Here is a 19739-nt window from a genome sequence, read left to right on the forward strand (position 1 = left end):
GATTTTCTCCTTGCGGCCTTGGCCTGCACCGTCCTGAAGGAGACCTGGTGCCCGCCGTGGGAAGGGCACCTCACAAGGCGGCGGGCGCTATTTCCCGACGGGACGGGATCGCGGCCCGGTCCCTCTGCAGGGTGAGGAAGTCTCCTTTTCCAAGTGCTAGTCACTTCTGGAAACTGTCGGATCAAGTAGGGAGGGAGAGGGGTAAGGCCGGCGGAAGGGTCCCGGGACGTGGGAAGATGCCAGGCGGGCGGGAAACAGCAGGAAGAGGCGGGCTTCTGCCCTTTGTCTCGCGGTCCCTTTCCTGAAGCGGAGCGGCGAGCAGCCCCCGCGCTAGACTCCCCCAGCGCTCCAGAGCGGGTCCTGGAATCGGCCCGGCTCGGCGGGGCGGGGCGGGGCGGGGCGGGGCGGGGGCGGGGCCGGGGCGCGCAGGCCACGCCCATCCCGGAGTCTTTAAGAGGTGGGGGCTCTCGGTTGTCCTCCGTTCGCGGACTCGCGGAGCAGTGCCTGGGATCTGGCCTTGCTCGCGGCGGTGCGTGGTCCTGCCTCCGACTCGAGTGAGTAGCGCCTCTACCTACCCCCCCGGGTGCGGTCGGCGGGGGGGACGGGGGCAGGTTCCCACAGCCTCCAGGGCTCCTCGGGACGTCCTGCAGGCGGTCCCCCATCTCCGATCTCCCCAGCCGGATCCCCGCTAGACCTCCCCTCCGCCGTTCTCCTCGCCCTTGCTCCGCGGTGCTCCCACCCCGCTTCCACGCACCTGCCCCGCTCCCCGCAGCTGCCCGGCCCTGTCCTGGGATCCCGGGCCCTGAGGGCAGATAAATAATAGTGCGTGACCTCCCTACCGGTTGCTGCACACCGTTTTCTCTGGGAGAGAGGCGGGGCCGAGAGTTCCGCGTCGCTGCTATTCCGCCTTTTAGTAGCACTGGGCCCCCTACTCCAGCAGCCGGTTCTCTTTCCGAGCTGGGGAGGGGGTGGGTTCCGAGTCTCCGGGTCTCCACTGCCCGGAGTGTGCTGCGATGAGGGCGACCTTACCAGAGAATGGTTGGGAGTCCTGGGAGGGAGATGGGGGGGTTCCACAGCCCGCCGAGCCCAGAAGGATTCTGGCATCCCCATTGTTCAGTGGTCTCTGCCCACTAAGCATTTAACCTTAAATGTTGAAAGAACAGCAGTGAAACATCAGTTCGAGCTTTTTCCAGAACTTTCTACGATTCAGGTATAAACGGGAAAGCAAGAACAGTTGTGAAATTCTGCAACAGGTCCTGAAATCACATCCTGAGTTCCAAAGCTCCACGTAGGCAGTCCCTGGGGGGGGAGGGGGTTTCTAAGCCGGGAGACACTCACCTTCCCTTCCTCCCACTCTCCCAAGCCGGGACGTTTGTTGAAGGATATTTGTTTAAATGCTTACCCAAAATGTTGTCTCTGTTTTATTGCCATCTACAGACTGAGCATATTTTCACCTTTAATATGCTTTCAATATGGATACTCTTAATTTGGGGTAGGAATTTTTTAACCCCGGCAGTAAAAATGATGTCCTTGGTTCTTTTCTAATTAACCTGTTTTAAAGCTCTACTTATGAAATGCCAAGAATTCAAACAGGACAACCACAGATTTGGCTCTGATTTGACTCAGATTTTTCAGGAAAGAGACGGGCGATGGATTAAATGAATCACATAATTTCAAAACTGTGTACCAAACCATAAGTGATTTTATGAAGTCCACCCTGGTCTGCCCTGGCTATCCTTGGTCATTGCTATCTCAGGTTGATTGCAGCTGGTACTTGATCAGTATTTCTCAATGATCTTTCTACTCTGGTTTCTAGTTTTCTCTGCTCTTTTAAGAGTGAAAATTACAGGGCACCAGATCCGCATCTCATGAGTCTTTGAGACTCACAGTACTTACCTGCGTGCCTTGAACACGGACCAGAGCCAGTATTGGTTAATTGAATGAAGAAAGGAAGGAGTAAGATCGCAATTGTGGGGCACAAGTATTTAATTGAACTCAGGAATATAATAATATTAGCAAATTTGATTTAGGATTTCAGTTATAAATTTTTAATGGTTATCCCAGATGTATTCAAATATTGATTAATAGAAATACTGATATGCTAAATACTGTGATGAAAGCAATACTCATTGGAAGCCTGATGAAATTGCGAAATAACTTGGATTTTGGAGAAATTGTATTTTATACCAAAACAGCAAGCATGTTGGCGTAGGATAGAGGGGGCAGGAATAAATGAGCTTTAAAAGAAATCTAGGTCCAGCCTCAGCATTGCCACTAAGCGGCCATGGAAATGTGGACATCTAATTGTTCCTCTCTGCCAGAAATGAGGTAGATCCGGAGAGCTGGGGAGAGGAAGCCTCCTGTGGGGAGTCATGGCCCGGTGAAAAGGGCAGGACTGAAGCCAGTCATGCCCCAAGTTACATGCCAGGTGTGGCACCCATTGGGTTGATGACCTTGGGCATATTTACTGTCTGGCCTCAGTTACTTCATCTAATAAAATGGATGTAATAGCACATACAACAGGGTTGCCAGAGAGAGGTTCCTTATAACTGGACACGATTGTGAATTTTATTGAATATATAGGGAAATGGTTATCAGTGAAAGCCTCTTCCAGGAGAGAGAGCACTGATGCAGACTTATCAATATCTACCAGGCCTTGCCCCGAGGACAGATTCCTTCCCTTTGCTGATATTCATCGGTTTCCTCAAGGTACTCTATCGTTTCCTGGGCTGGTATTTGTATGGCATCCTTGGGGTTCTGTTGGGTGGGGATCTCTAGACTCCTGTGGGGCCTTGATTACCCATGGTGGTGATACTTCACTGTTTTTGTGTGGTGGACCCTCCTGGCAGTCTGGTGAAGCTTTTGAGCCCTTTTTCAAGATGTTCTTAAGTGCATAAAATAAAGTACACAGTACCAAGTTCATTAGTCCTGGGTATTTCAAGGTATCTGTGGTCCCAGTTTAACCCTGACTTGGAGCTTTCTCAAACTGGATTGTGGATGAACCTGGCACAAGTTCTGATTGTTAAAATTTTTAAATTTTGGGGGAGCCTGGGTGGCTTCATCAGTTAAGCGTCCAGCTCTTGATTTCAGTTCAGGTCATGATCTCAGGGTCATGAGATCAAGCCCCAAGCCGGGCTCCATGCTGGGTGTGGAGCCTGCTCACCCATTCTCTCTCTCCCACCCTCTCTCTGCCCCTCCCCCGTGCTTACATGCTCACATACAGTTTCAAACGTGCTCTCTCTCGCTCTCGAAATAAAGTAAAAATTTTTTAAAAATTAAGTGTTTGTGTAAGTCAGAAGAAGAACCAATTGATGTACATTGTGAATCATTTGCAAAGGATATCAGGTTCCCTGTTTTTGTTTATTATCTCATTGTGCCAACAGTACTAATTGTCCTTCAGTAATGGAAAGAGGACAGGTAACCATGTAATACATTGGGGCCAAATAGCTTCCCAGCTTACAACAGGAAAGCAGGTTTCGTGGTGGCTTCATAGTTCTTCTAAAAGAGAAAAGTGAAGAGAGAATTGAATCTTCGCGTAGTACAGGAAATGCCCAATTTGAAAAGAACCTGTGCCAGAGCCTACCGGTTACTACTATATTTGTGTTTCTAATAGTGAAATGAACTCTCTAGTTCACTTGAATTTTATTGGTGTTCATTTTTAAATTGAAATGGTAATTTTGTTTTGGTGTCACAGTTATGAGTCACTTGATCTCTACACCTCAGCTTCTCCACCCATAAAATGGGTATAATGATAATGTCTACCTTAGCTGTTATGAGGATTAAGTGAGTTAATATAAGTAAACTATGTAATACAAGTAGTATTACACACGGAGTAAGCTTTGGAGGATTTAATGAGAGAACGTTTGTGAAGTACCTGGCAGAGAGCCTGTATTACAGAAGTATTTGTGATGACTGTTACCTTCCACGTGGCAAGAATTATTGTAAATGCTTTCTATATATTGTTTAATCTCAAAACTAGTTTATGATATAAGTAAGCATTGTCTTCATTTTTTAAAATGAGAAAACCAGCAGCCCAAATAACCAACCTAAGATCACTTGGCAAATAAGCAGTAGTTTCGGCATATAAATCTCAGTGTGACTCCGTGTAAAAATCACACAAACGTTAAATTATTTGACTAATTAAGTATCTTGTAGATTGCACAGATTGAGGATTGCTACAGCAGATGCTGGGGGTCCGGGTGACCAAATCTATAGCCTACTTGCATTCTAATGACAATATGTGACTTGGCATGTAGAACTCAAATCTGTGTCAAGGATTTTGCTGTTCTCCACATTGAAGACATAAATGGAAACAGTATATAGAACTAGTAATTAACGAGGAGGCTGAGGTGAACACAGGAGAACTTACTGGAGAGAAGGGGGGGATTCCTCTGTAGTGAGGACAGACTTAGGGCAGCAGAGAGGAGTGATAGAGACCTTTCTGGTTGAAAGTAGCAGTTTGGGTGGGAGACAGGCACAGAGAAGACACCCACCCACTGGTAGCTGGGTAGATGAAGACTGGTCAGAGAAGAAGGCGTTCCTGTGCACAAGAATTTGGTAACATAAGGACTGATAATTCTCAGGTGACCTGAATGGACTCCACCCTTCAATCAGATATGGGGGTTTGGGGAAGGGATGGTGGTTCTGGAATCTGACAGGAGTGGGTTGAGCCGGGCTTTGGGTGTTTGGAGGTCAGTGACCTCAGCAAGTCACCTAAGGACTGAACTTCCGGTAGCCGTATTCAGGCCCAGCAGTGCCACTGAAGGAAAAGGAAGCTGGCATTCGTGGAGTACGGGCTCTTTGCCAGGTACTTCACAAACGTTATCTCATTAAATCCTCCAACCACCCGATGAGCGTTCTCATCCATTTCTAAGGGGCAGCTGAGGGTGTCGAAGTTAAAGAACTTGGCCAAGATCACAGAGCCAGTAACGGACTTACAATCTTCTATCTCCGCACTCTTTCTCTTACACCAGGGACATGTTAAAGGCGGCAGGTGCACTGCATTTTCCGCGGCAGACGTTATTAATCACAGTCATCTTTAATGCGGTATCTTGAACGTAGTTCCAGGAACGCACGATCAGTACATCTATGAATTGAAACTGTTTTTGCCATCCCTGTACAAGAAGACCTTGCACACTTCCCGAATCCCTTTCTACCTGCTTCTGTGCCATGGATTCTGTTGTATCGCCATTTGTTGACGTTGTGCTAGCGCCAAATCAGGACCTCCTGAGCAACAGGCACCCTTCCTTACAAGAACTATTTTATCCTCAGTTCCTGACCCAGGATGTGGCTTACAGAGTGCTGAATTAAGACATTTATACAAAATCTCCGTACAGTGAAGCACTGTACAGCGGTTATTAGCTGTCCCTACTCTGGAAGAGTTACTTGAGATACAGGAAAGAAGTTCAGATGTAGCTAAATGAGGGTGGGTGGGAAGTCAGTGGCCCTGATGGGGAGGGCTTAGGGGTATAAGGAAGGAATGGCCATATGAGGTGGGAAGGAGATGAGAACTGAGAACAAAACCTCTATCTTGGGTATACTGAGTATATCCTTCTCCACGGACTACCTCCTATAAGCACTTTTCCAACCCAGTCTCTTAATAACTCTGTAAAAAAGGCACATTATCCTCATTTTACATATGAGGGAAATGAGACTGTGTTGACTCCAGAAGCCATGCTTTTAATGGACTCTTGGGCCGAAATGTCTTCAAGTCTTGGCTTTGGCAGAAGGAGCGAGCCAAATGGAACATGCAGCTGATTACTAACATGCGCAGTCTATCCATGGTTCAGTGGTAATTCACTTAGATAAGGGAAGCAGACCAACCAGATAGTTTGGTAAGCAAGCAGAAGGAAAAATGTTTAGAATGGGCACAGAGAAGGGCTTAATTTCCAGTTAACTATGACTCTCAAACTCTGGCTCTGTTAAAAAATCATTGTAATTCGCGACAGTGCTACTAATTTACATAGTCTTTAACTAGCGACCCTCTCCATGTGTCTCAAGATGAAACCGGTTTATAATAAATTCTCCCTTTCTGGAAATTGGATTCTAGCCAGATTCTAGAGTCATAACAAAACCCTGTATGTAGTAATAAAATGTCAAAGCTTCTGGAAGTATTTAGAATCTGGGTTTATAGACAGATTCATTCCAAACCTTTGGTATAGAGTGACTGACTGAAACTGCCAGTGGCAACATGTAGAGTCTAGACTCATGCATCCAAGACATTCAGAGTCTAAAAGAAGATGGTAAATGCAGAACAGGTAGTGTGAGAATGATCCATGCGGCCACTTTGCAGCTCTTGCTGGTTATCTGGAGAATGCGGTAACTTTACCACAAGGTGACTCAGATTTAGACGAGAGTAATTTTCTCCCAGGGCTAAGTCTTATGAAATTCTGGGTGGTGTCTTTGCCTGGGGAGAAGCAGCGAAGAGAAATTGCATACAGGTGTTCAGATGTAAACCAAGCTTTTTAATCTAACACAGTGGATAAACCCCAGTATTAGAACTCTTTCAGACACTGAAAAACAAAGAGCGGGCTGAGAAATAGAGAATAAGCCTATTTGGCCTCTTTGGCGAGAAATGTGTAAAGTGGGATTTCTTTTCTCCTCTCACCATTCTGTAAATTAATGCACAGGACTGGGGAGAGGCATGTAGCCCAGATTGCTGAGTGCAAACCCAGTTTGCTGTGATTAATGTCAGCTGTTGTGGAGCAGTGCGGCCAAGGGCTTGTAGGAAACATGAGGCTTCAGAATTTTTTTCTATGTATAGCGATGCCAAGAGTGACAGAAATGGAAGATCATCACACTTCCTTCTGCCAAATTCAGGGAACGGCTGCAGGGGTTCGCCCCAAAAGTGTAAATTTGAACTTCATTTCTTGTCACCATAAATGGAACTACCATTGTCCTTGCAGTGCGTAGTAATGCCCCCGAAGGTTTATGAGTGACTAACCTTCTAAGTTTTTTCTTTCCCCTGTTTTTTTGCTCTGAGCTCTGTTTTTCTATAGGCCCAGCCAGTGGGTGTTCTTACTGGAGTACTTTCAGCAGGATGGACAGTTAGGAGATGCCCGTGTTTTCAAGCAAACAGCTAACAGGACAGCTGCCAAGACATCTGTTTACCCCCTTTTATCTTTCACAGTATCTCCACTGGTTAGCGAGGGCTGCCTTTCCCTGTTTTACAGATGAGAAAACTAATCTCGAGGTTGCACAGCTATCTTAAATAACATCTTAAATAACAGATTTATCCAAACCAACCTCCCTCCCCGCCAGCTTCTTTCCACTATGAGCTATTTCAGACATATGAAGCAGAGAATAATATAAGGAACACCCAACTACCCAGTATCCAACATAAAAAAAATAAAGCATTACTCCAGCTGAAGCTTCGTGAGGATGCTCTATCATACCGTGTGCTTGGACCACAGAGAGGTTTATTCAGAAATCCTCAGGAAAGCCTTGAAACTGGATGGAACTTTTGCAAAGTTAATGACTTGGAAATTTTACTGAGAATCAAAAAATGTGACAAAGGAAAGTAGACCAGTGGCACATCTGTCTTGATAAGCATACAATGGAATTGGGAATTGTATAGGCAGGTTAAAAAAGGAAGAATTCTTTAAAACAATAGAAACTATTTTGATATGTGCCAAGTACTCTGGCAGATGGTGTGGGGAATACAGAAATGTGGTCCCCGGCCTAGAGGGGAAAAAGCTTTTTAACATAGTAGGCTGAATGTTGTAGTACTTTGATGGGTATTTCCTGAAAAGACACATTTGGCTGGTATAGCCTGTGCAGTCGAAATCAGACTTGACTTACAATAAGTGAATTTAAGTAACTTTATTACATAAAGATCTTCTTCCCTTTTTTGAATTAAAAAAATTTTTTAAAATTTATTTCTGAGAGAGAGAGAGACAGAGACAGAGACAGCGTGCGCGTCAGATAGAGAGGGAGAGACAGAATCTGAAACAGCCTCCAGACTCTGAGCTAGCTGTCAGCACAGAGCCTGATGTGGGGCTCGAACCCACGAACTGCGAGATCATGACCTGAGCCAAAGTCGGACGCTTAACCGACTGAGCCACCCAGGCACCCCAATCTTCTTCCCTTTTTAAAAGTCCAAGCTGCTCTTTAATAGGGAATAACATGAAGTGATGAGTTCATTTTTGGAAAATGTTATTTTTAAATGGCATTCAAAGATAACCCAAGATGGCATTAGTCCTGATAGAAATCTGATTCATTATTGGTAATAGCTCCAAAGTAAATAGGTGGGAAAATATAAGCTAGTAGGTTGATATTAAATAGTATACTTTCTAACATGATGAGAAATGTCTTGACAATAACAAAACATTTTAGAAGCCAGCTGGGCTGTTGATGCTTGGGATCCAATTTTAAGTAGTAATTGTAAGGTCATTACCTACAAGCCTGGATTTGGTTTTAGGTTTCCTCCAGAATCATAAGGGTACTTCCAACAGATGTCTGTGGCATCCATGAGCATTCCAGAACTCTGGTAACTTTGGAGCCAGGGGGCAAAGTCAATATCCCTAATTGCACTTTAGACCCAAGCCAGTGCAGGCTGTTGGAGCCAAAGCTTTGTGTCTGAGGTTTTACAGTCAGGCTCAAATTTCATTGTGGATTTAAACAACGGAGCACCTGTCTCCAGGGAAGGGAATAAGAGATTTATGCAAGTACTAAAGGAAAGCTTGCAGATTTATTCTGTTGTTGCTAGCTATTGATCCTCTGTGGATGCCTTCACGATAGGCTGTTACCCTCATGGACCCTCAGAATTACGTTGGTCCTGTCTGAATAAGGAAGTAGGCTTTTTGCAAGTTGAGACCAACGTGAGTTTAGCGATAACTAGTCCCACCAGTCAGGTCGCTGTGTGTGTGTTTCGAGGAACAGGCGCTCCATCTCAGAATGACTTGAAAAGGTGATGTATTGGCTCATGTAATGTCTAGGATGACAAGACACAGATGAAAAGTGTCTAAACCTAGTCTCTCCATCTCTCTTCTGTGCCAGCTTCATTCTTAGGTTCCTTTCTTACAGTGGCTGGACGGCTGCTAGCTGCTCCACACCTACATCCACACAGTTCTAAACCAAAGCCCTGGGTTTAACTTTCACTGAACTGCCTTAGGGTCATGTGCTCACTCCCACACCAGACACCATGATGAGGGCGGGGCGGGGGGGGGGGGGGGGGATGCAGTGACCTCATTGCCATGACCGAGTCACATGCCCAGCCCTGGAACTGAGGGTAGAGTCAATACCATCTAAACAAGTACTTCTCAAACTATCTGGTAAAGGACCATTTTTGTTTGTTTAATTTCCAAGCACACGTTCTCTGCTTCTATGCTATTCAACAGGATGAGTCTGCTGATCATGCTCTTGATTGCTGTGGCATAAAACTGTATGAACTTTTGGAATTCTCACCTGCATTTCATCTTGAATTGGTACCATATGTGGTGGACCATCACAAGACCATATTTTAAAAAGCACTTCCTAACCCACATGGACCAAGAAAGAGATGGTTACTTCCCTGGAGAAAATCTGGGGGAGAAAGTGTTACAAGAGGGTCAAGAGAATGCTGTGTCCCAGAAATGGGCCCAACACAGTGATTGATTCTGTAAAAACTTGCTTTTAGAAAGGCCTCCTCTCTGGGGATGAGCACTGGGTGTTATATGGAAACCAACTTGACAATAAACTATTTGTAAAAAAAAAAAAAAAAAGAAAGGCCTCCTCTCAGTGTTGAGGAAGTCTTTGGGTTCTGGATTGTTTAATGCTGTAGGATGGGCAGGAGGATGGGGATTGACCGCCTTCCTTTTTATTTTAAGGACTGAAGATTCTTCCATCTGTTTGCTTAGCAGCCCTCCTTTTCCCTTATTTAGCTTGCCATGTCCAAGTTAGTAAGGAGGTCTCCACTTTCTCAACCAGCTCTTTCCTAGAGAGGCGTGTGTCTCATCTGAGACTGAACAACTAAGGGCTACACGTACCATGCACAGAAGAGAAGTGTGAGAATGAGGCTGGAGAAGAAAGAAATTCTGTTTTTAGACATGACTCAGGGTGGGGCAGGGCACCATCCTCGAAGGACAACTTTCTGTACTAATAAGGCATCTGAGTATGTTGGCCATTCAGAAGTAGGCTTTGACACCACGGCCAGCTAGGCCAGTTCATTGCGAAGGGAGGTTAGATCATCATACAGGCTGTTCACATCATAGCAGGATTTAAATTTGGGAGCTCTACCCCAGAGTCAGGCCACACTGCAGATGTGCTCAAAAGACAGTCGACTTCACCGGGAAGGGAACTTGGTAGCGTACTCTGTATGGACCGGCAGGCCTGTCGAAGAGGAGGAAACAACTGCTGGCCAGGGCAGAGGGCCCGGGGGTTAGCGAAGCATAGAAACCTAAATCGCAGCCATCCAGATGGTTGTTTGTTGTGGTTACAGCAGGGGCTCCAGGCACACAGTTGTACCAGTCACTGACACAACTATTTATGCCGTCATCTTGCATAACTTCAGCAGACAAAGGTAAGAGTAGTTCTCGCAGGGCCATATAACACTCTGTTCGTCCCTTGAAAGTGTCGGAGCTCGTGTAGGGTTCTGTGTTAAGAACTGGCCAGTGTTACGATGAAGTGAACATGTGATAAAGACCTCCACCCGAGTGCATGTTCTTCAGCCGAGTTTTCAGAACCCATCCTTAAGACGGGGGTGTTGGGGGTGGGCAGTGTTTGCCTTTCACTCCCACGCTTTTTTTTTTTTTTAATATTTTTATTTATTTCTAGGACAGAGAGAGAGAGACAGCGTGAGCAGGGGACGGTCAGAGAGAGAGGGAGATACAGACTCTGAAATAGGCTCCAGGCTCTGAGCTGGCAGTCAGCACAGAGCCCGACGTGGGGCTCGAACCCACGAACCGCGAGATCATGACCTAAGCAAAAGTCGGACGCTTAACCGACTAAGCCACCCAGGCGCCACCCCCCACCCCAACTTCTTTCTCAACTCCCATGCTTCTGGTGGCATAGTTTTGTTTTGTGCCTGGTGACCTGTACTGTTCTACTGAAGGCAGGTCCTTTGTTCTGTAGGGAAAAAAAAACTTGTGCGTGACAAGCCAGAGTTTGCTAAGGGAAGAGCTACAATTTGGAAGATGAGATGAGGCGAGCTTGGAGGAATGCAGAGCTTTCAAGACGTGGTTAGAGTAGTTCTTAAAGTGACAAAATCTGCAGCTGGCCCCGGGGTCTAACAGCCCTCCCAGGAGCCTGGCAGGCATCTAGCCTGGTGTGGAGACGTTCTAATGAATCCTTTATTCCTGCAGAATGCCCGTGTGGGGAGGTGGCAACAAGTGCGGGGCCTGTGGGAGGACCGTGTACCATGCAGAAGAAGTGCAGTGTGATGGGAGAAGCTTCCACCGCTGCTGCTTTCTGTGCAGTAAGTATCTCCCGGGGCTCGACCATGGACAAAAATGGGTTGTAAAAAGCTTCAATTTACCTATTTAAGGAAAAACATTGTGATTTTGTTAACAAGATTTTTTTTTTTTAATGTTTACTTATTTATTTTGAGAGAGAATGAGCGGGACCATGGGGTGGTGCAGAGAGATGGAGAGAGAGAATCCCAAGCAGGCTCCATGCTGTTGGCACAGAGCCTGATGCGGGGCTCGATTCAGTGCAGCGTGAGATCATGACCTGACCTGAAATCGAGTTGGATGCTCAACCGACTGAGCCACCCAGGTGCCCCACAGAGATTATTTTAGAAGCTTAGGTGGTTTTTGCCCTTTTGTCCTGGACATTGTGAACACTCAGCCTAGCAGCAAGGATGGCAGGGGTGACCCATGGCGTGTGGCCGTGCGGTATCTCCATGGCTTTTAGCCTCTGCTGGGCCTTTACCCTACTGTACTTGTTCTCACCTCCATCCCCCCCTGCTTCACTAAGAGCTCAGTGCCCTTTATAGTCTGGCAGTTGGCACAGTTTCTGGGGCATCGTAAGGGCTGGGCTCGCGTTTCTGAATGAACAGGTTTGCTCCTCATCCACCCAAGCTTTCTCTTCCTGGAGGGAAGAAACCTATTTGAAACATATTTGCTTGTTTCTTGGCACACTGTTAGTTGAAATTCAATGTCTAGAAGCTAAATTTCCATTTTCTCTGGTCGTGAGAATTCATTTTTTTCTGGGTTATTGATATCCTCATTGAGGGAAAGGAGCTTAGGATATGAGGCAAGCTGGGAATTATTGCTGTTCAGAGATGGAAGATTATCAGTGTCTGATACAGACAGGAAGGACATAAAACACACGCCTGTGTGCTCGAAAGGCCGTACATAGCTGACAGAAACAGAACGAGACGCAGGACCCCTCCCCCTCGGACCCCCTGGGTGATAACAAAGTCCTCAGTTTCAAGCAGGAGAGAAGCCACTTCAGAAAGCTCTTCATTAATCATCATCTTCTGATTCAAAGGACAGATTTTCTTTGATGAAGGATTTGTTTCATGAGGAGCCGTCCTGTACATGTGGATACTTGCTGTATCTATAGTACTGTATAGTGAAAATTATTGCTAGAAACTGCACGTGTTAAAAGCCTTTGGTTACATTAAGAAATCATCTCCAGGAAAACCGTTCTTCAAATTGTAGTTGTCCTTTTCTCTCTAGGCACCAGCATTCAACATGTCGGGACCTTTTTATGGTATAACTGTTTTGCAGGCAACGAGAAACAACAGAAAGTCGCAGTTACAAAGAATAAAAATATAACCTATGTTTACTGTGTACACCCCTATAATAGCTACCATTTCTTAGAACTGGTTTGACCATTTCTTCTCTTAGAAGTTACTTTTTTTTTTTTAAAGAATCTGTTTTTCAGCAGGTTTGAAACCAGGAGTACGTGAACAAAGGGGAAACCAGATACTTTAGAAATTGTTCTTAGTTTCGTCTAGGTTAAGCCAGGATAGTCTCTCCACCATAATAAACTCACTGTTTACTAAATGTCAGCTTCTTTGCTGGCAATTTTACCGCTACTTCCTAGTATCTGTCCCTGCTGACTAAGGATATAATTTTAAGGATATAATTCAGAGCAGTTTGTAAACTTAGGAGAATCTTACCGTAGAAAGTAGAGAGCAAGGACGGAGGGAAGAAAGGATGGTCACACAGGACAGTTTTTATAAAATTGCTTTGGTTAATAGCTCTGTGGTCTTTGGAACATTTTTTGTATTTTGATTTTTTTTCTATTAAGGGTGTTTACTCTTCTGTAATGTGTGGTTTTAGGTTAACTGTGTCTTTCAGCAAACCCATTTCAGTTCTTGAGCCTTAACAGCAAGGTTCCAGAGCAGATGACATCATTCTGTTCCATCAGAGAAAGTGTTAGATAGAAGCTTCCTAATGTTAACTGTTTTACACCAGCCACTTGCTGTTCCCTGCCCTTCTTTCTCTCCTTCCTTTCTTCCCCCTTACCTTTCTCGTTTGATTTCTCCCCCCCCCACCTCCCTCTTTTAAGTAGGAGGGGAAAAAAAATCCCCCTTTCTACTAACCTCCAATTTCCAGCTGCCCAGTAAGTTCCCTCACAGTTGTGTGTGTGTGTGTGTGTGTGTTTTTTCAAGCTTAATTGAAGTTTTAGAAAGTGAAATAATGTCTGGGTAAAACATGATGACATTTGGCAGTTTTATGAAGTGGGATCCATGGAAATGTCTTGTGGCGAGAAAACCATCAAGAAAGAATGCATTCTCCTTTGGGACAGAAGGGAAACACAAATGCAGACTTGAAACCACTTTACGATTTTCAGACCTACTCATCACTGCTGGAGAAGCCAGTGGCGAGATGAAAGAATAATAAGTTTTCCCGTCTGGACCCGTGAGGAAAACTGGAATTCCAGAGTTGAAGCCATTTTTATGCTAGGGGGGGCTCTTGAGGGGAGGAGGGCTACAGAGCCAGCCCCCCAGGGCACTCGGCCACCCTTTTGTTCTTTGTTAGGTTGTGCTTTGGCAACACTAGGGTGAAGAGGTGGAAGATTGTGCTGAGGGTTGGGAGCGAAGCATTAGTTTTGTTCCTTTTGTTCATGTAATTCTATCCATCTCTGAAACCTTTCCTTCTGCCAGAGAGGCCAAGCCTGTTGAAAAGTTGAGGCTTCAGGATGTTAAAATCCTGATATATTTCTGAAACAACTATCCTGTCCATGGAGAAAGGCAAATCGTCCCTCAGCGGTAGCGACCCAGTCCAGATTCTGTCTCATGGCTTTTGGGAAACCACACGAGAAACAGGAACGTGAGAGAGCCTATGCCTTCGCCATTTGTAGACCGTGTGTCAGGGCCACCACTGTTCTTAGGAAAATTGCATCTCTGGCATGTTTCTAAAGGTCTAACTTATTCCCCCTCAGTGGTTTGCAGGAAAAATTTAGATAGCACCACGGTGGCAATTCACGATGAAGAGATCTACTGCAAATCCTGCTATGGAAAGAAGTATGGGCCCAAAGGCTACGGTTACGGCCAGGGCGCTGGCACGCTCAACATGGACCGGGGTGAGAGACTGGGGATCAAGCCAGAGAGGTGAGTTAGGACCATGTTTGTTCCTTGCAGAAAGGAATTCTAACAACGCTGCTTGGTGACGAGGAGTCTGGGACAGATTTTAGCTTAAAATAAGCAAACAAAAGGACTCCCAGTTTTCTTAGTAAACCAGTGACTCTTCTTTAAGCTTGAAATGGACAGCTTTGGACCTAAGAGAATTCTTATTGATTCTTCCAGTGACTTCTAGTCTTGATTTTGTGGCATGCTCCAGTGTATCAAGAACTCATGTTCGCAAAAGCACGTGGTTTACATTTACTTACATTACACAGTGTTTTGGAGACCAGATGTCATGAAATCAAGTGATACAGAAATGTAGTGTCTGTATCATGAGACATACATTTCAAGTGCAATTAAGCAATGAAAACTCCTCAGTCACTCCATGTAAAACTGTTTCACCAAGAAATTGTTTTCTCGAATTAGTACCAAATTCTTACTTAAAATTGAGATTATTTGTTTTTGATTTGCTGAGAGATTAGCATTAAAATTTAAAGGTTCCAGTGCCAAAACAGCAAGGTGCTAAGTCTGCTAAACTTCATTTAGTATTTACGTTCAGGCTACATAATTTCTTCATTTGGAGTTTCCTCTTAATTCCTGTTTTTGACCCATTCTCTCATTTGAACTTCACATTTTTCACATCCGCTTTATATTGAAGAGCCCAAAATTGGTGTTACACTCCTGTAAGATGGTCTTTTCTTGGACAAGGCCATTAATCATGCCCTGTTGAGTTGGACACCATTCAGTATTAACACGTCTCCTTACATAATCCTCACAGCCACCCAACAGGGTAAGGTTTCCTATCTTACCCAACAAATTTAGACAATGAAATATTAAGCAATTTGCCTAAAGTCACATTGTTAGCTAACTGTAGAATTTAACTTGGTATAACTCCATAGCTTATAATCTTAAACACAGCGCATTACGGTATGCCTGAAATAATACTAAGTCTGCTTGAGTGCCTGTTGTCTGAATGTTTATGTTCATTTTACATAATCCCTATAGTAACTCTGAGTGTAGATACACTGTCCATATTTTACAGATGGGACACTAGGGCTCAGGTCACACAGGTAAGCGACATAGCCAGGATTTGACTGCATGCCCATTTGATTCCCAAACCTGTGCGCTTTCCACTGCACTGAGGCCCACCTGTCTGTCCTTTGGGTTTTTTCCACAGAGTTTCTGAGCCATGGTGCCTTGTGCTCCAGCTGTACAAAGGCTGGCTCGTCTACTGTTGCGTGCCACCACTTGTAGGAACCCAGCTTACCTCGGTCTTTGTTGAAGTTCATTGTTCCTGTTCCCCTCTCCTTTTCCAGCGTGTTAAAATCCTTTCTTGTTTCCTAAGATTTTATTTCAAATCTTTCAAAACACACGTATCTATGTACCTCCCCCCCACCGCCTACAAAACCAAGTTCATCCATGACCCCAAGAGTTAAGTCCGTGATTGTGGCTATAGACTTAAAGCCACAAAGACCAGCAGATCCACCTCTTTACTTCCTGCTGCTGCTCCACCTTCTCCAGTAAGTGGTAAGCCCTCTGTGCTGGCCTGTCGATCGGCGCCCTTGCCTCTTCCTCTTCTTAGCCTGGCCACATACTAGGGCCGGGTATAGAGACTTCCTTTTCCAGAACTCTCTCTTAATGACTGACCTCTGGGAGCACCTGTAGTCTGGAGCACTCTTGTGGGATGTGGTAATGATAGAACATATGGGGACCACATTTCTTCACAGTAGTCTCCTGGGGAGACAGCACTGTGTGGGCAGAATGTTTTATTGAGGCAGAACTGTTTTTTTCAGTTCAGACCCACCAATTTACTAATTCTGTAGCTCTTCAGCAAGTTATTTACTATCTGAGCTCCTATTTCTTCATCTCTGATGAGGTTAACTATTATCCACACTCTATGTGTCATTAGCAGGGAGGTGGAGATAATCTACATTAAGTTCTTGTTAACATAACATATTGGACATTTTTCCTGGGAAACTCCTAATTCCAAATCTTGGATGTCATTGTGAATAGCTTTTAAAGATCACTCTCGGGGCGCCTGGGTGGCTCAGTCGGTTAAGCGTCCGACTTCAGCTCAGGTCATGGTCTCACAGTCTGTGGGTTTGAGCCCCGCATCGGGCTCTGTGCTGACAGCTCAGAGCCTGGAGCCTGCCTCGGATTCTGTGTATCCCTCTCTCTGTCCCTCCCCTGCTTGCTCTCTGTCTCTGTCTCTCAAAATAAAATAAAGCCATAAAAAAATTAAAATAAAGATCATTCTCAAAATAAATTACTTACAGTGGATTGTACAGTTAAAAAAAAATGCGTACATTAGGGACAACTGGAAACACCAATACTGTGAATCAGTACCATGAATTGGTACTTGCTGTTTAGATAACGTTTCCAGTGGTTGTAGCAAACATGACTCAACACCTCACGTGAAGTGCAGAAAACAGATGACCAAAATGTGGATACAGTGGAGATGAATAAATAGAAGATACTGGAGAGGAGTTGGAATCCACTGTTTTATGAAAAGGCAGGATTTCTAAACTAACTTTATTTTACATAAGTATGTAATTTAAACTAGAGTGAGGAAAGAAAACTTTCCAATAGGAAAAATGGGACACTTGTACCATGTGGTGAGCTGACTGCTATTGTCCTCTTATCTGCTCGACTGACAGGACTTGAGAGGGGCCTTTAAATCTTCTCGGAGCCCAGAATGGCATTCTGCACTGTAGGTGCATCTACATACTGAAGGGGCAAAAATTAAAGAAAGCTAGGAAAACAGTTTACCCAGTGACTTGTAAATAAGTGACAAAAATAACACTATCCAGAGAAAAAGTAAACATCATACAGTAATAGGCAAACTTTCTAAATATTTTTCCATGAAGCTAAGTAGTTTATTCACACTTTTCCCTACTTAACATACAGTAGGAAATTAATCTGTTTAGTAATGTTTAATGTTCTTAATTCTGCCTGAGTCCACTGACCTATCTGCAGAAACCTTTAACTGCTTAGGTTAACAGTGATTCTTCAGACTCTAGTAAAGTAAAAAAACTCTTGTGATTTCCAGTGATAATATGAACAATGATATGAATATGGGGTAAAAATATGTCCAGTGTCTTGTTTTTATAAAGCATAGCTTAATTGTTTCATGGAGAGGCCAGCACTGGAGAGTCACTGAACTCTGTTGAGTTTAGACTCACAGAGACAGGTATTTAAGTTTGGGGCCTTATCTGTGGCAGTAATGAGCCCATAAGTAGGTTCAGGTACCAGCTGGCCAGCGCCTGAGATACAGCTCTTCTTCTTTCCCCTGGAAGTGATTCAGTGAAGGCCTCTGGCCCTGAGTCAGGACAGCAGTTAAGTCTGAGCGTTCAGCGGTGCCTGTCTCGTGGGCTTATTAATTAGAAGGGGCCCTTCGGTAAGCACTGCCTAATTTTTCCCGCTTTCTACAAGTGTTCAACCTCACAGGCCTACAACAAATCCAAACACTTCTAAGTTTGCTCAGAAATACGGAGGTGCTGAGAAGTGTTCCCGATGTGGGGACTCCGTGTATGCTGCCGAGAAGATCATTGGAGCTGGAAAGGTAAAGTGCTGTCTTGAGCTAGTAGCAGGAAATGACTCTTCTCTGCTCCCTTTCTCCCCGTCCCCCTCACATCCCCTCAGGCGTGCTGTCTTACATAAATGCCCTGGATTCAGATTTTGCTTAGATTTCCATCTGAATCATTAACTTTTTGAAACGATGCTCTTACTTGACAAATCACATCTGTGTTTGAAAGCAGCTTGTTTTCATAAGGGGCGCTCCTGAAGGCTGTTAGCGAACAAGGCAGACTGTTAACACATCTGCACTCTGCACGTTATTCCACGTAGTGGGAAACCAGAGCCGGGGCCCCTGATGCTAACCTGAGCTGTGCTTCTGAGCAAGTTATGGAACCACGTCACCTCTTCGAGCTGCAGTGTTCTCACCCATAGGGGGGGCTGTCTTTAAAGGGGTGCAGCGTGCTTGAGGCGAGGTCGGACATAGCTCGTGGGGAGACGGCCCTTGCGTGGCACAGCTCCCAGCCCATGTCTTCTGTGAATGAAGTTTGAACTCAGCCCTGGCAGGTGGCCAACTGTGTAGACACAGGGAGGTCCAGTTCCAGGCTTTTTGTTGGGAGTTGAAGTACAGCATTCAGGAGTTCGCGTTGGGTTGACCTTTCCAAGCCACTTGCCCACGTGTCTACACTGTACTGCAAGGAACCACTCTCTCAGACTTACTCAGTTGTCTCTTCCAGCCCTGGCACAAAAACTGTTTCCGGTGTGCCAAGTGTGGGAAGAGTCTTGAATCAACAACTCTGACTGAGAAAGAAGGCGAAATCTATTGTAAAGGTAAAATTAATTTCCATTATTGCCCTCCATCTGAATATCCCACACTGTTACTGGTTAAGGAAATGTCACCAGCATAAAAGAAAAAGAAAGTACTGCAACAGTGGGGAAAGGAATTGGGAAGGAAAGGAAGGGACTGCCACTGGCTATTTGAAAATAAAGGATCTAGAGATGCTCACAGATAACAGAAATAATGTGAGATGATACAATAAAGTTAGTAGTCATTTAAAATCCCCCAACAAATAAGATCAAAACCTCACTGTAAAGACTCTTTCTTGAATTTTATATTTCCAGCAAAGCACATGAATATATGAAAGTAACAGAGAAACACGTAATTTGCCTGGCCCAGTTTTTATGCTTGTAACCCAAGTGGGACTGTGACCCGAGTACTGTGCAGTCGGGAGCGTTTGGACTCGCCTTTGTAGCATTCAGATACTTGCTACATGGCTCATTTTATCTCTTAAATAAGTCGAACTCTTTCTGGGCATGGCAAACCATTTTTTTTTAAACTTACAGGGGTCTGTTGTTTTGTGAGTCCTAATCCTGGCAAAGCGTAATGGACCTTCTGCTAATTCTCTTTCCTTTTTTAGGATGCTACGCAAAGAACTTCGGGCCCAAGGGAATTGGCTATGGCCAAGGAGCAGGAGCTCTTGTTCATGCTCAGTAAAGGCCTGAGCCTAGAGCTGAGATCACACATGGAAAGTCTCTACGTGGCCCAGGCACAGATAACCTAACACTAAACTACTGTGAAATTTTGCCGGCACTTACGTACTGTTTGTTGCCCCATACATGGATAGGCTGGGTGACTAGTGTGAAGAGAGCACTGTATCCCTTTGCTTTTTATTCCTTGGCATTTTCAAGAAGTGTTTCTTTGACATTTTAAATAAAACTTCAGCTGGATTCA

The 19739-nt window shown here is 44.9% G+C and overlaps 1 protein-coding gene across 1 annotated transcript; it reads left to right on the plus strand.

The window, feature by feature from the left end:
• The first annotated feature begins 462 nt into the window (after positions 1-462).
• CSRP2 (cysteine and glycine rich protein 2) lies at positions 463-19739 on the plus strand. Its single transcript, XM_039249928.1, has 6 exons — positions 463-554; positions 11280-11392; positions 14314-14482; positions 17927-18056; positions 18745-18838; positions 19426-19739. Exons 2-6 carry the CDS (start codon positions 11281-11283, stop codon positions 19500-19502), a joined length of 582 nt encoding a protein of 193 aa, XP_039105859.1. The 5' UTR covers positions 463-554; position 11280; the 3' UTR covers positions 19503-19739.

This window comes from Hyaena hyaena, unplaced genomic scaffold, assembly GCF_003009895.1.
Source record: "Hyaena hyaena isolate Hyena2069 unplaced genomic scaffold, ASM300989v1 scaffold_352, whole genome shotgun sequence".
Taxonomy (NCBI): domain Eukaryota; kingdom Metazoa; phylum Chordata; class Mammalia; order Carnivora; family Hyaenidae; genus Hyaena; species Hyaena hyaena.